General features: G+C 42.7%; 1 protein-coding gene across 13 annotated transcripts; it reads left to right on the top strand.

The window, feature by feature from the left end:
• Positions 1–990: 990 nt before the first annotated feature.
• Positions 991–15,875, top strand: LOC119028406 (vegetative cell wall protein gp1-like). 13 transcript variants are annotated; one of them, XM_037114343.1, is made up of 19 exons: positions 991–1,263; positions 1,408–1,506; positions 1,649–1,712; positions 1,894–1,997; positions 2,086–2,358; positions 2,755–2,843; positions 2,966–3,033; positions 3,168–3,392; positions 3,528–3,566; positions 3,687–3,815; positions 3,906–3,983; positions 4,105–4,227; positions 4,325–4,405; positions 4,481–4,561; positions 4,780–4,866; positions 14,441–14,505; positions 15,426–15,507; positions 15,596–15,654; positions 15,761–15,803. In XM_037114343.1, exons 6-17 carry the CDS (start codon positions 2,840–2,842, stop codon positions 15,442–15,444), a joined length of 999 nt encoding a protein of 332 aa, XP_036970238.1. In that variant the 5' UTR covers positions 991–1,263; positions 1,408–1,506; positions 1,649–1,712; positions 1,894–1,997; positions 2,086–2,358; positions 2,755–2,839; the 3' UTR covers positions 15,445–15,507; positions 15,596–15,654; positions 15,761–15,803. The 13 variants fall into 13 exon arrangements, with proteins under 13 accessions (XP_036970238.1, XP_036970229.1, XP_036970313.1 ...); XM_037114334.1 differs by having other exon boundaries at positions 15,596–15,875; XM_037114418.1 differs by lacking the exons at positions 14,441–14,505; positions 15,426–15,507 and adding an exon at positions 4,667–4,679 and having other exon boundaries at positions 15,761–15,812.
• The last annotated feature ends 370 nt before the right edge of the window (positions 15,876–16,245 follow it).

The following is a 16,245-nucleotide window of genomic DNA, read 5'->3' as shown; positions in this document are numbered from 1 at the left end:
GATGTGTTTCTATATAAGGGCGATCTATTTATATATAAGATCACTGAGCTAAAACGTTAGGCCGCGCCAGATGCTAACTGCGGGAACCTGGTCTTTGTTCTCTCACAGCGCGAAGGATAGCCATTAGCTAGATGCTAACTGCGCAAACCTTCGCCTTTTGTTCTCTCGCGGCGCGAACGGTAGCCATTTTTCTCTCCGGGTGCGAACTGTACTGTCATGTCCAGATCCTTAACACGGGTCAGATTTGTAGTTGGAGATATTACAATCATTATTTTCTGATTTGTTTTTTGTTTGTTTTTTCTGTTTTCATACAAGAATATCAACACAAGCTAAAAGCTGTGTTTCATATCTAATTGTGTAGATTGTGACCAGTATGTAATACTCCCTTCTGTCTACTGAAAAACACATTTCTCCTGTTTGTGATAAGATGTGATTAAATGCCTTTCTATGTAGTTAGATGAATATCATACTTTAGATGTACCATACACTTTTACAATCTACCTTGATTAAATAGAAAAGGAAGCATTTTCATACATGATTATTTTTGCCTTTGGTAATAAATGTGCATTCAGATGTTGATAAAATCCCATACATTTGATTTGTTGTTATTGTTATCTTGTGATTTATATTTATCATGTCATAGTAATTCTTTGTTCTTAGAAATAAACTATTTGATGCTGTGTAGTATAAAATTGACATAGTATTTTAATTATCATTTATAGTAATTATGAATTATAATATGGAATTATTTTAAAAAATACTGTGCCCAAAAACACACAAATTATGTCAAGTACAGATGTTTAACTTGTGTCGGTTATGACATTAATTTATTGCTAACACTGACTCGTAACATTTGAGAGACATTTATCTTTTTATTATTTTATTGTCTTTGATAAGATTAAAGGGTTCCTGTGCTGAAAGTGACTGCTGACAGCTGAGAGTGACCATCATCCTTGATCCATTGCCCTCAACCTTCACAGAGCAGTATCACCACATCACCTACACACACATAATCACCACATCTTCATCTTTTTTTCAAATTTCATTCTATATATAAGATTATATTAGTTTGTCTTAGATTAGTTTAGTTTACATTAGGTGGTTTAGGTTTTGGTCAGTTTGACAAGTATTTCTCTTGTTGTTTCTCTTGTCTTGAACTTCTGTCAGCAGGATGCCAAGGAAGTCGAGGCGGTCTGTGGTGTTGAAGCAGCGCTGGAGGAAGCTCAACCTGGAAGAGCTGAGGTCTTCCCCCACCCCCCGGAGGTACTTACACAGTAGATAAGCCTCTGTGTCGCAGTGACAACTGTCTGCATGAAAATGGCTGTAGAAATGTTACATCTATTGCTTTCTCCTTAACTGCTGAGTTCTGAATGTCTGCTATGTCTTTTGATGTTAATGTTTCATCAGACGGTGTCCCCCCCGGCTGGAGAGGAGCCTTCCAGAGGGTCAAGGACCAAGAGGACCAGGGAGACCCACCCCCCCTGCTCCCGAGCTCCAGTCGGCAACGTATGTTCCTACCTCACACACACACACAATGAGACATGTTTTATTATATGTTGTTTTAGCTTGTATGTCTTTATCTTATGCTTGTTTGTTATGATTATCGTTATTTTTTTATTTTTTTTTTTTGTCTTTAATCTGTCATCAGGCAGTTGGATCCTCACCCCCAGCCAAGCCTTTCTGGAGCCCGGAGGATGTGCAAGTTCGTGCATGTAAATATCTACTTGTTTTATCCCTAAATGATCAATGAATTAATTCATCATCAATATTGAACTTTTTAAATAGGTTTTCCTGTACTTTTTTTACTGGTATAAACAAGTGATTGTTGATATTTCCTAGTAGCCTTTCCTTCATCAGTTTAACCTTTTATCTGTTTTGTACTTTACCAAACAGGCCGCGGTACCGGTTACCGCCATCCGGTGGAGACGTGGCCAACTTCGAAGCTCACTGGACGGAGCCACCAGTTGGTCATCCCACCTAAGTCTCCTGGCAAGCAGGTGCTATTATTGTCCAGTTTATGAAGGAAGTAATTGATCTTGAGAGGGATTAATGATTTTCATGCTAATGAAATTTTCTTTGTTGCAGTTTGTTCTGATTGTCGGGGACTCCCATCTCTGGGCCATCGTGGACGATTTCGCCAAGATGCCAAAAGGAAAGTTTTCTTTTGGTATCATGTCGACCCCTGGGGCCCATGCTGCTCAGCTGCGCACTGAGGTCCTACATGCTAAGGTTCTTTGATCCCCTGATGCTGTTTGTGTTCTTGCTCCTAGCAACAACCTGACAGCGAGCAGGACCGTTGACGAGGCAGCCGTCGACTACGCCCGATTCCTCACTGCTGTGAGGAGCCGCTGGTCGGAGGTAGGCTTTTATTTCATGTCTTGCTTGTCCTGTATTCTCAGTAGTTAAACAACACTAGAAGTACATTGACTACTTTAATTGTATGAGCTTTCAAAAAATGTGTACTAAATGTGATGTGTGTGATTTTGAATGAAACTGTCATTGGTGTTCTCTAAAATTTTGACTACGCCCGATTCCTCACTGCTGTGAGGAGCCGCTGGCCGGAGGTAAGCATTTATTTCATGTCTTGCTTGTCCTGTAGTCTTAGTAGTTAAACAACACTAGTAGTACATTGACTACTTTAATAAGATTAATTGTATGAGCTTTCAAAAAATGTGTACTAAATATGGTGTGTGTATGTGTGTGATTTTGAATGAAACTGTCAGTTGGTGTTTTCTAAAATTTTGTTTCCTACAGGTCTTTGTGGTGGACTTCCCGCCTGAACGAGGATGAGGAGCACCAGAGGGCCCTTCGCCATGCGTACCATCGCGTGACAGCTCGTATGGGTAAGTAACAAAAAAATATCTTGTCAGTTAAAACAAGTAAAAGAAATGTACTTAAAAATGTCTGTGATGAACATAGTCATACATGTGTGAATATTGTAATAACTTTTTTTTTATGTTTTTAGGTTTGAGGTACTTCTCTGTGGAGGTGCACTTCCCCCGTACGCGCTTGGATCTGTGGAGCAGAGACGGCGTAAGTAGAGTATCTGTGTGATAGAAAAGGTCTAATTTGCTATAATTTCTTGTATGTCGATATGAAACAGTCGACACGAGCTACCTTTTGAAGTTAAACTGTCTGTAAATGGATTTGTATTGTCATGTTTGCAGGTTCACCTGAGCGACCGTGAGGGGATGGGGATCCTCACCCAGCTGCTGTGGGCCTCCACTGAGCAGTTCCTCGAGACACCACCACCTCCTCCCCCTCCCCCGGTGTCTCCTACTCCTTCACAGCCGCTTAGGAAGGTTTCTCCTAAGCTGGTTGTGAAGGGAGAGGTACGTGCTCCTCTGTCTCCTGACCCCTTCCAGTGGAAGGTCGTTGGTCAGAGCAGCAAGGTTAGTAGGGTTTTTCTTTTTTATTTATTATTATATTATGTGTCTTTACATGTGTTTGTGTACATTTTGGTTCACGGGTTCACAGTCATAACTATAAAGCACCTATTTAATCAAATATGTGATGTGCTTTCCCAGCCGCAGGTTCCTGGTCCGGCCAGCGTGGCTCAGCAGCAGGTGAGTTATTTTTCTTTTTTTCTTTTTTTTTTCATAACAAGTTAACTGGTTAGTATTTAAACTTTGTGTATTTGACCCGACAAATATTCATTAGTCTTTGTGGTGTTTTGTCTTCCACAGGAGAAGGAGTCCTTCCTTCCACTGAACCCACGGTGGTTCAGTAGCACGACCCTTTGTGCTATGGAGGAAGTGTCTCCTTCTCAGCTGTCTGATGTGGTGGACGTCCCATCTCCTCCAGCGCGCAAGAAGGTAAATTGTGTGACATCGCTTCTCAGCTGTATTATAAAATTCCCCTTGTTCCCCACAGTTACTGGTTCTATGTTTTATTTAACTGAGCAGGTGGCCTCCCCAGCGGCAGCCAGGCGTCATAGGACCACGGAGAGACGCCCCCCCCGCCACCAGTCTCCTGTGAACAACGTATGTTACACAACTGATGCACATAGTCAATGTTTACAGTTGAAACAGTGTCTTCATGGAGACAAAACTACATTGTCCACTCTGTCTGAATTTTAACATATTTGTTCTCATCTGTCAACAGCAGGTTGGATCCCCTCCAGCCAGGCTGTCACGGAGACTGGAGGACGACGGCCCCTCCAGCCCGGTTCCTCTGTCCAGGACCACGGATGGAACGCCTCCCCGCACCCAAACTTCAGTGACCAACGTATGTTACTCTCTGACACAAGACACAATCTCACTCAGAACACACAGTGTGTTCACTGAGACGCGTGAAGTTTAACATATTTGTTCTCATGTGTCAGCAGCTGGTTGGATCCCCTCCAGTCAGGTTGTCCTGTAGTTTTGGTGATCCGGCGACCCCCTGCTGTTCACCGGTTGCGAAGGTAAAAATTATTCCTATTGAATAAAGTTCATAATGTCGTTAAAGTCTTCATCACATTGTTATTATTTGTTCTCAGGTGGCCAGGATGAAGACCCCTTCACCGGTTGGACCATCCCAGACCATTAAAGCTGCCTGTCACTCTCCTCGCCCAGTTAAGGTGTTTACTCCACAACAGACACACACAGAACGTTTACTGTAAAATGCTGTAACTACATTAAACTGTTTCATTTAACATCTCTGCTACTATTATCTCTTGCTGCAGTTCACAAATGTCAGTGAGTAATTGAAATAAATTTGGAAAACTTTTCTTGTATCAACTTGCTGCGTTGTGTTGCCTCATGTCTAGATATTAACTGGTGTTATTACTTATCACAGACCATCGGGACACCAGTTCCCTCATCGTCCTGCTGGCCCTGGATTATCGATGACGGACTTGCCACCTCTCATTCCCCTTCAAAAGAGGTAAGGACATTTACATTTGGGTTTATTGTGGGCTTAAAGTGTTTGTTAGAGGTAAAGTGTGGTTTACTTTGAACTGAAATGCGGAAGGAAGGAAATGAAGGAGGGAATTAATTACTATTTATGAATGTTTTCATGTGTAAATGGTGTGACACACGTATAAGGGATGTATTAGAAGTTAAAGGTCCTTTTAAAGCCTTCTTCAAACTTTGGTCAAGATGACAAGGGGTGACAAAGGTTTATGATGGTCTCAAAACATTTAAATTTGAAATATGGAATCTGTGTTTAGTAATGTGTTCAAGTCAAGTATGATTAGAATAATAATCATTTGTATATATGTAAGATTATCTATATGGTAAATTGATCAGGAAAAATTGGTGGAAATAATATTGTATAATCAGATAGTTAATTTAAAGGTGCAGTAGGTAAAATGTTTTTAGTCACATTTGCTTAAACTGTCACCCAGCTATGACTGTAGTATATGTAACGGTTAATTACTACAACTAATAATCTTAACTAGGCTTATGATTATGCTAATAAATCCTTTATGATAATGATAATTTATGTTATATTTAAGGTGCCGCTTAGTGCTAGTATTAGGGCTAGTCATAGTCAGAGTGACATGAGGTACAGGAAGTTCTCCAGGAACCGCCAGTGCACCTGCATGTCCCTGACTTTTCTGGCTTATCTGAACGAGGGCTGTCAGTTTAACACTGCTGTCCCTGATAGAGTGCTGGCAAAGGGAGATTCACTTTATGGTAGGTTATGGTAGGTGTAAAACAACAGCTGATCCAGGAAAAAGATTTCGCAGTGACCATCTCGCTGTGGAAGAACTGCCCAAACAAGTCCTGACTGACACAGATATGTGTAACGTCCACATGCCTGAAATCAGGTGTGGACTTGTGAAAGCCAGTGGAAGCCAGGCTTGGTATCTGCCCCTTGCCACACAGAGTGTCTGTCAGGTGAAGTTAATCTGGCTTTAGACATAATAAGTCCAGAGTGTATAGCAGTTTTCCGTGACCACTCAGGCAGGTATGGTGTGTTTGATTCACACTCAAGAAGTGTGATGGGCTTACCTCACCCCCACGGAACTGCAATTATGAAGACCTTCTCAAAAATCAGTGACTTGGCTGAACACCTGCACAAACTCTTTGCAAATCGCGGCCCTTCTGCCAGTTACGAGTTTGTGCCAGTGTCATTCGAAGCCATCGGTTCAAGAGAATGCCCTCAGGCATCTCTGGCACACAGCGTATCCAGGACAGCTCTCCCACCAGCAGCAGAGCGCGTCCTCAAGACGGCTCCTGCACCGCCAGCAGCAAAACATTTCACAAAGTTGCCAAAGCAACAGTGACGAAGAGCGATGCATCAAGCCAGCAAAAAACACACATTACTGTCTGGTGAAGGAAAAAAGGAAAAAATTGAATATGAAAGGAAAAAGTACAGCAGCTGTCTAGAATTTAGAAGAAAGAAACTCCAAACACAAAGAAGAAGATATGCCCAAGACTCCAAGTCTCCATCAGAATCAGCGATTACTTTCCTTCAAATGTTACTATGAAAATGCTCAAGATAAGAAGGAAGAACTGGTCAGAAGAGGGAACAGGGAAAATGCTACTTTCAAGAGACAACGGAAGACTTGCATCACAAAGAGATACAGGGAAGGATGCCACGTTCGAGACAGATACAAGGAAGATCCCACGTTCCGCACCAGACAGTAGAAACACATTCGAGATAGATACAAGGAAGATGCCACGTTCCGCACCAGACAGTACAAACACATTCGAGATAGATACAAGGAAGATGCCACAGAAACACATTCGAGATACATACAAGGAGGATGCCACGTTCCGCACCACTCAAGAGAAGCACATTCGGGATAGATACAAGGAGGATGCCACGTTCCGCACCAGACAGTAGAAACACATTTGAGATAGATACAAGGAAGATGCCACGTTCCGCACCAGACAGTGGAAAAATATTTGAGATAGATACAAGGAAGATGCCACGATCGACACAAGACAGTAGCAACACATTCGAGATAGATACAAGGTGGATGCCACGTTCCGCACCACTCAAAAGGAACACATTCGAGATAGATACATGTTCCGCACCAGACAGTAGAAACACATTCGAGATAGATTCAAGGAAGATGCCATGTTCTGCACTAGGCAGTAGAAACACATTCGAGATAGATACAAGGAGGATGCCACGTTGCGCACCAGACAGTAGAAACACATTCGAGATAGATACAAGGAAGATGCCGCAGAAACACATTCGAGATAGATACAAGGAGGATGCCACATTCCGCACCACTCAAAATAAACACATTCGAGATAGATACAAGGAAGGATGCCACGTTCCGCACCACTCAAAAGAAACACGTTCGAGATAGATACAAGGAAGGATGCCATGTTCTGCACTAGGCAGTAGAAACACATTCGAGATAGATACAAGGAAGATGCCACAGAAACACATTTGAGATAGATACAAGGAGGATGCCACATTCCACACCAGACAGTAGAAACACATTCGAGATAGATACAAGGAAGATGCCACAGAAACGCATTCGAGATAGATACAAGGAGGATGCCACGTTCCGCACCACTCAAAATAAACACATTCGAGATAGATACAAGGAAGATGCCACAGAAACACATTCGAGATAGATACAAGGTAGATGCCACAGAAACACATTCGAGATAGATACAAGGAAGGATGCCACGTTCTGCACCACTCAAAATAAACACATTCAAGATAGATACAAGGAGGATGCCACGTTCCGCACCAGATAGTAGAAACACATTCGAGATAGATACAAGGAGGAAGCCAGGTTCCGCACCACTCAAAAGAAACACGTTCGAGATACATACAAGGAGGATGCCACGTTCCGCACCACTCAAAAGAAACACATTCGGGATAGATGCAAGGAAAATGCCACGTTCCGCACCAGACAGTGTAAAAATATTTGAGATAGATACAAGGAAGATGCCACGATCGACACAAGACAGTAGCAACACATTCGAGATAGATACAAGGAGGATGCCACGTTCCGCACCACTCAAAAGGAACACATTCGAGATAGATACAAGGAGGATGCCATGTTCCGCACCACCCAATAGGAACAAATTCGAGATAGATACAAAGAAGACGCCACGTTCCGCACCAGACAGTAGAAACACATTCGAGATAAATACAAGGAAGGATACCACGTTCCGCACCACTCAAAAGAAACATATTCAAGATATATACAAGGAAGATGCCACAGAAACACATTCGAGATAGATACAAGGAAGATGCCACAGAAACACATTCGAGATAGATACAAGGAAGATGCCATGTTCCGCACCAGACAGTAGAAACACATTCGAGATAGATACAAGGAAGATGCCACAGAAACACATTCGAGATAGATACAAGGAAGATGCCACAGAAACACATTCGAGATAGATACAAGGAAGATGCCACAGAAACACATTCGAGATAGATACAAGGAAGATGCCACCTTTCGCACCAGATAGTAGAAACACATTCGAGATAGATACAAGGAGGATGCCATGTTCCGCACCACCCAAAAGGAACAAATTCGAGATAGATACAAAGAAGACGCCACAGAAACACATTCGAGATAGATACAAGGAAGATGCCACAGAAACACATTCGAGATAGATACAAGGAAGATGCCACATTTCGCACCAGACAGTAGAAACACATTTGAGATAGATACAAGGAGAATGCCATGTTCCGCACCACTCAAAAGGAACAAATTCCAGATAGATACAAGGAAGGATGCCACGTTCCGCACCACTCAAAAGAAACACATTCGAGATAGATACAAGGAAGATACCACAGAAACACATTCGAGATAGGTAAAAGGAAGATGCCATGTTCCGCACCAGACAGTAGAAACACATTCGAGATAGATACAAGGACGATGCCACGTTCAACACCAGACAGTAGAATCACATTCGAGATAGATACAAGGAAGATGCCACAGAAACACATTCGAGATAGATACAAGGAAGGATGCCACGTTCCGCACCACTCAAAAGAAACACATTCGAGATAGATACCAGTCAGATACGGTGTTTCAGAGCAGACAAAAATTTGTCATTTCTCAGAGATACAACACGGATCAAAGCTATAGCCAAAAGAAAAAGCAAGATATCAATCTCAGATATCACAGCGATCTGGAATTTAGACGTCGTTTTAGTCAACGTTGTAACCAGCGGAGAGGAACCAAATTGGCCACAAATGCTGCCTTTAGCACATTTTACAAGATGCAGAGAGCGCTTAGAATCTGGAGAAAATACAGACAAATTGTGCCCCACCGCCCCCAGCCCCTAATTGATCCGGTGATGGAAGCAGCCATAGCTGTCTTTTGTGAGTCCATTAGACATGGACCCACATACATTTGTACTGTTTGTAACAGAACCATGTTTCCTAATCAGGTCAAAGAATGCAAAAGACAAAAATATTGTAAACATGCAAAAGTGGCAGCAGCATGCTTGACAGGAAACTATGTTCACTTTTGTGACAGTGACTGCTCTACCCCTTGCTCTGTGCCACAAGAAAGACTGCATGAGTGGATATGCTACACCTGCGACAGCCACCTTAGCAGAGGATGCATACCACCCATGGCAGTCGTAAACAATTTGGAGTTGGCGCCCATCCCCCCAGAACTGGCTGCACTTAATTTGCTTGAGAGGCAGTTGATTACAAAAATCTTGCCATTTGCAAAATTTGTTGCTCTGCCAAAAGGCCAACAGAGCGCAGTCCACAGAGCTGTTGTGTGCGTTCCATCAGAGGTGGAAGCGACCGTCAACAGTCTCCCAAGGCCCAGAGCAAAAGCGCAGCTGCTTCAAGTGAAATTGAAAAGGCACATCAAATACAAAGGTTAAAAGCAATTTTTCAAAGTTAATATGAAGAATGTGCTCACTGGCCTTGCGAAATTGAAAGACACATTCAGAATATAAAGACGTGTTTATCGATGAGACTGCAACTTTTGACTGTCTGCTTGAAGAAGAGGAACCCAGACAGGAAGAGGAGCTCAGTCAAGAAAAGGAGCCCAGCATCCCAGAGGAAGATAGGGATGTCGATTTGGAGGAAATTTTTAAAAGCCAAAACGAGCCGGGACAGTTAATGGCAGATGAGGAAGAACAGGAGGAGCTGAGACCAGGCCTCTCCCTGGAAACTTGCATGCAGCCCCCCGACATTGCACAGGAAATTCTTTCATATGGCGACGGAGTATTTAGTGTTGCACCCGCGCAAGGCAACAAACTGGTTGGTTTTTTCACCATACCAAAGTTGGAGGCCATGGCTTTTCCTGTACAATTTCCGACAGGAGTGAACACTTTAGATGAAGCTAGAACCATCTCCCTGTCCCCGAGCCTCTACTTTAATTCTAGGCTCTTTGCTGCAGATACGCGTTTTGCAAGTGACCAGAGTTATCTTTTCTTTGCGCAGTTTGTTACAGAGACTCACCTAGCAACAAATAGTACGTCTATACAAATGCGCAAAGGAAAGTCGAAAACCAAAGACGGCCGTAGGATTAACAATGTCATGCTCCAGGACAAGGATGAGGTAGAACGGCTCATCATGAGCCAAGATGCAACCAGGCACTCCAGCCTATTGGAATAAAACGCTTAAAGATGTGCATGCCATGGTTCGTCAAATTGGAAAACCAACATTTTTTACCACGTTCATAGAGGCTATCAAAGCTCAGCAAGGTGAGCAAGGGCTGTTTTCAGATTTGGATTGGAAAACAAAATGCGACATTCTGAGAAGTAACCCCATCACAGTAATGCGCATGTTTGAAAAGAGAGTAGAGGCTCTCATGACAAACCACATCCTCTCTCCTTCACAACCGATTGGTGAAGTAGAAGATTATTTTTATCGTGTTGAGTTCCAAGCCAGGGGAAGCCCGCACATCCACATGCTCATTTGGATAAAAGATTCACCTAAATTTGAAGAGGACCCCGATAGACATGTCATGGAATTTATAGATAGATACATTAGTTACAAAATGCCCGACCCTGACACAGATCCGGAACTCCACAAAATAGTATCAGAGGTTCAGGTGCACAGCAGGAAACATTCAAAGTCCTGTAAGAAGGGAAATGTAGCCTGCAGGTTCAGCTCTCCAGAACTACCGATGGGTAAAACATTCACCAGGCCCCCCACTATTAATTGCCACCAAAAAGAGGATCAAGATGATGCAGACTTCGAAGCGCAAATAGAGGAGCAGAAAAGGGCCCTCGCAGAAATGCAAAAATTGGCTAAACAAACGCTCCAACCAGTTAGAGATCTGCTTATGGATCCAGGCGCTTCGTTCAGCAGTTTGACAGACTTGCTTTGCCAGTGCAACTTAACTTACGAGCAATACTTTGCCACCGCGCAGCGCCTGGCAAACACCCAGGTCGTGATGCTGAGGCGCCATCCAAATGATTTTTGGGTTAATGCCTACAATCCTGATTTGCTTAGAGCGTGGAACGCAAACATGAACATCCAGTACGTCATAGACGACTACAGCCGTATCATCTACATGATGTCATATGTAGCGAAACCGGAGCACGAGATGACGGAATTCCTTAAGAACGTCATCAAGGATGTAAAGACATCTGATGTTAACAAGCGCAACGAAATGAAACAAATTATGCAGGCCCACTCTAAAAACAGAGAGGTCAGCGTTCAAGAGGCTGTAGCCCGTACCTGCAGCTTACGCCTCAAGAAGTGCTCCCGATCCGTGGTGTTTATTCAGACCGATGAGGAAGGTCTGAAAATGAGTCACTGGAAAGAATGGAACCCGGATCAGTGGATGTATGGATGTCGGGGTTGCCTGAAAAATACATCAACAGACCTCTCACTCGAGAGTTTGAACATATGTGCCTGGCCGAGTTCGCGTCAGACTACAGGGTAGTCTACGGCCGGCAAACGGAAAGCCCGAATGCCATTCCATTGTTGAACGATGAAGGATTTATTCAAAAGAGAACCATAGGAAAACCAGCAATCATTAGATTTACTCGCTTCTCTGAGGAAAAAACTCCAGAGAAGTTTTATAGAAGATTGCTGAAACTTTATCTCCCACATCGATCCAATGCCGATCTGAGAGATAAAGTGTACCCCACTTATGAAGAGTTTTATGAGTGTAGCGACAAGTGGGGTATGAGAGGGGGGCACAACAAAAACAGTTATGAGGGCCAAGGAAAAAACATGGAAGCTGCGTTTCAGCAGCTTCAGGTGTGCGGTCCTCTCGTGAATGCTTGGAACTCTTTTGCGCCCGAAGTTGAAGTCGACCGGCTGGAGTGCCTGGCTGAATGTGAACCCCGCGATCAGGAGCAAAACGGTGAAGATGTCCCAGAATTCGGCAGTAAGAAGGATAAGGGGAGCTCTATGCCTAGAATAGATGCTCCAGAGTTGAGTCCAGACTTTGTTAGGAAAATGTACCAAAGTCTGAACGAAACTCAGGCTTCCGTTTTCTACAGTGTTCGACAGTGGTGCTTTGAACTAGTCTGGGGCCACAATCCAGAACCATTTTATTACTTCCTGTCAGGACGGGCTGGATGTGGCAAATTGCATGTGATTAAGTGCATTCACCATGAGGCAACGAGAATTCTGCGTGAGCTCCCGAGATTTCGACACCATGCAGACATGTCCCAACCCGCAGTGCTGCTGACCGCATTCACAGGTACAGCAGCATTTAACATATCAGGCAACACGTTGCACTCCATTCTCAAATTACCAAGGTCCTTGAAGCCAGCTTATCAAGGTCTTGGGAATGCACTCGACGTAGTCAGAGCAACACTGGCGAACGCTGAGATTCTCATCATCGATGAGATATCCATGGTCTCTAAAGAGCTATTTGCCTACGCGCATTGGCGATTTCAGCAGATCAGGGGTAATCGGAGGGCATTTGGAGGCATGTCTGTCTTTGCTGTAGGTGACTTTTATCAACTGCCGCCCCTTGGTAAAGCCAAGCCACTGTTTGTGTACGAGGAGACTGAGTTTGATCTCTAGAAGGATAACTTCAAAATAGTCACCCTGACAGAGATCATGCCACAGAAAGACGATCGAGCTTTTGCTGAACTCTTGAACCGTCTCAGGGTGAAGCAAAAGGAAGATTCTTTGTTAGATGAAGACAGGCTCTTGCTTACGCAGGCAGTGGCTGATTCTACACGAGTCTACACATCTACGCCACAAACAAAGAAGTAGACCGTCACAACGCCGATATCGTAACTGCTTCCTACAAGGATGCGATTGGCGTTGCAGCTCGTGATTTACGAAAAGACCCCAGAACTGGCTGCATGATGTTTGTGTCTGGGGAAATTAAAGGACACGAGCGAGATTTGCCCGACAACATAATGGCTGCTCAAGGAGTACGCGTTATGTTGATCTGAAATTTAGATGTGGAAGACGGCCTTGTGAACGGTACATTTGGAACCATTTCTAACATTGTAGTTAGAGAACCGGAAGGCGTGAAGATGATTGGACTCCTGCTGGACAATCCTACAGCAGGACAGAGATACCGCAAAAAAATCTTAGGTCCCTCAGATGACTCGGTGTACATCGAAAGATCTGAGGAGAACCTAAGTAACAAGAAAGGGGTTGTTCGCCGGCAGTTCCCCATGAAATTAGCTTTTGCTTGTACGGCCCACAAAGTTCAAGGAATGACCATGCCGTCGGCGGTTGTGTGTCTGAAGCGTGTTTTTGAACCTGGTATGGCGTACGCTGCGCTCAGCCGCACAACCTCACTTCAAGGTCTCACCATCCTTGACTTTGATGAGAGAAAAATTTATGCTGACCCCAAGATCAAGACAGCCCTGGAAAGTATGCCTCATGCATCTTTCCAGAGCTGTAGACCATTGTTAACGTTTTTGAAATCTATACAACAAACGCCAAAGGTTTTGACAATTGTCCACCACAACACGCAGGGTCTGCCATGTCACATGGTGGACCTGAAAGCACATCACGAGCTCCAACAAGCAGATGTGCTTTGCCTTACAGAGACACATTTGTCAGGGTCCTCTGTAGCTGAAATTTTTCAATTGGAGGTGTACACCATGTTCACACGTAGCAGACAGCTGTCTTACAACAGCTGTGTGAACATGGCCAAAAAAGAGGGAGGTGGAGTTGCGATGTACTGTAGAGACACTGTGCAAGCAGAGCCTCGCAGGTACATGCAACAGGTCACTGATTTGGAGTTTGTTGTCCTTAAAATTGAGGCTCCAGTCAAAGTGCTAATAGCGACTGTGTACAAACCCCAAAGTTTTCAACTGGGAATCTTTCTCCAAAACTTGAAAAACCTCTTGGACTCATTGGACATGTTAAATCACCAGCCCATCATTGTTTGTGGCGATTTTAATGAGGACCACCTTTCAAAGGGAAAAAAAAGTATCAAAGATTTGTTTCAGTCCAGAGGTTACACTCAATTAGTAGCAAATTCGACAACCGAAAAGAACACACTGATTGATCACATTTACATTTCACATCCTGATAAATGTCTTCAATCAGGTGTTCTCCAAACATATTACAGTTACCACAGTCCAGTTTATTGTATTTTGACTGAGTAATGACTTATCTCCAGCTGTTACATCCAAGACCTGTTGTGCCACGTTTTTACAGTGTACCAGGAGCTGTGGTCCTCTCCGGGTGAGTATAGCATCCAAGTGTTTCTGATTTCAGTTTGTGGTTGATCTCCCTGGTTAGTTAGGGAGTGTGCCAGCTGAGCAGAGCAATCTGTCCTTCCATCGGTGTACTATTTGTTATTTTGCCTTTTTTATTTTCGAGGCAATCCTGGGTGGAGACATGTTTCTCTGGTGGGGGCGAGCATTTCAGGGCCTTGGTCATTTGGCTGAGGTTTACTGAAGTTTTGCTTTAAAGAAGCCTCGAGCCCAGCACGTCTCAGAAGATAGTTAGGTTTAGTTTGGAGTTAGGCAGGTACCAGGGGGCTTGCTTGGATAATCATTTGCACTCGGAGATTTGCTCACTAGTGATTGATGTCATTTATTTCACTATTTGGTCTTGTTTAGTCTTTTAGTGTGTTTAGTCTTATGTAATTGTTTTTCATATGTATGTGGTTGCAGTGGCATGTCTTGGCTGGAAATAGTTTAATCGTTTAATGTAAACATGTATGTATGTATGTATGTATGTATTTGTTTATTTTAGAATGGGGCCAGCAACTTTTTTCATGTTCTTATTTTCTCTTGAGATGATGAGAGCGACTGGGCCAGCATGTTAAATGTTTTGTAATTAATAATTTTGTAAATGCCTTGAAACATTTTTTAATATATTTATCATGTATTTATTGACATTGTAAAATCTTAACTCATGTTGTTTTCATCTATTTAGATGAGAATGGCATGTGTAAGATATAATGTAAGCTGCAATGTAATAGCTAAGCTCATGTAAGAATTACATTGGCTAAGCTAAGCTTACATAAGTTATCATATAATTATGTAATTTAAGGATGTATGTTTAATGAATCATGTATTTTTTTTTTTATTATTCATGTAATGTAATTGTTTGTTTTGTTTTGTTTTTTTTCTGCTGGGTTGTTGTCACTACATTAGCTACGCTAATCTTAGCTAATGTAGTGTAGGAGTGTCAGGGAGATGCAGACTAAGCTGCATTTCAAACCAGGTGCATAACAAAGTAAGTATGTCTCTTTTTGTTTTGTTTTTTAAAGTGATTGACTTGCATTGAGTGATTTAACTCAATGATGATGTCATTGTCTTTCTAGGATGATCCAGTGAGAAGGACCCTCTCTCCAGCAAAGACGACAACCCAGAAGAAAATAAGGGAAGTAATATTTCATTAAATTCTCAGCTTTCACTTAAAATGTTTCCATCAGTCTTTTGAACCTGTAGCTAATTTATGCCTTTTAAATCTGGTAAAATGTATACAGACTACAAGAAGAAGACCTCCAGAGGACTGCAGCAACAATAAGGGAAGTAATGTTTCCTTTAATTCTCAACTTTCACTTCAAATGTTTCCATCAGTCTTTTGAACCTGTAACTAATGTATGCCTTTTAAATCTGGCTAAATGTATACAGACTACAAGAAGACGATCTCCAGAGGACTGCAGCAACAGCAAGGGAAGTAATGTTTCCTTTTAATTCTCAACTTTCACTTCAAATGTTTCCATCAGTCTTTGAAATCTGTAACTAATTGATGTCTTTCAAATGTGGCAACATTTATACAGATTACTGGAAGAAGACCTCAGAGGACTGCAGCAACAATAAGGGAAGTAATATTTCATTGAATTCTCAACTTTCACTTAAAATGTTTACATCAGTCTTTGGAACCTGTAACTAATTAATGTCCTTTAAATCTAACAAAAGTGATCCAGGAAGAAGACCTCCAGAGGACTGCAGCAAAAATAAGGGAAGT

The sequence above is a fragment of the Acanthopagrus latus genome, chromosome 1 (genome assembly GCF_904848185.1).
Source record: "Acanthopagrus latus isolate v.2019 chromosome 1, fAcaLat1.1, whole genome shotgun sequence".
NCBI lineage: Eukaryota > Metazoa > Chordata > Actinopteri > Spariformes > Sparidae > Acanthopagrus > Acanthopagrus latus.
This window is presented reverse-complemented; position numbering and strand designations above follow the sequence as displayed.

Bases quoted from the DNA above. Each gene is read 5' to 3' on its own strand.
- LOC119028406 (XM_037114334.1), top strand. The intron at 3,984-4,104 runs GTATGTTACACA...ATCTGTCAACAG, and splicing joins ACCAGTCTCCTGTGAACAAC to CAGGTTGGATCCCCTCCAGC. The intron at 4,406-4,480 runs GTAAAAATTATT...ATTTGTTCTCAG, and splicing joins GCTGTTCACCGGTTGCGAAG to GTGGCCAGGATGAAGACCCC.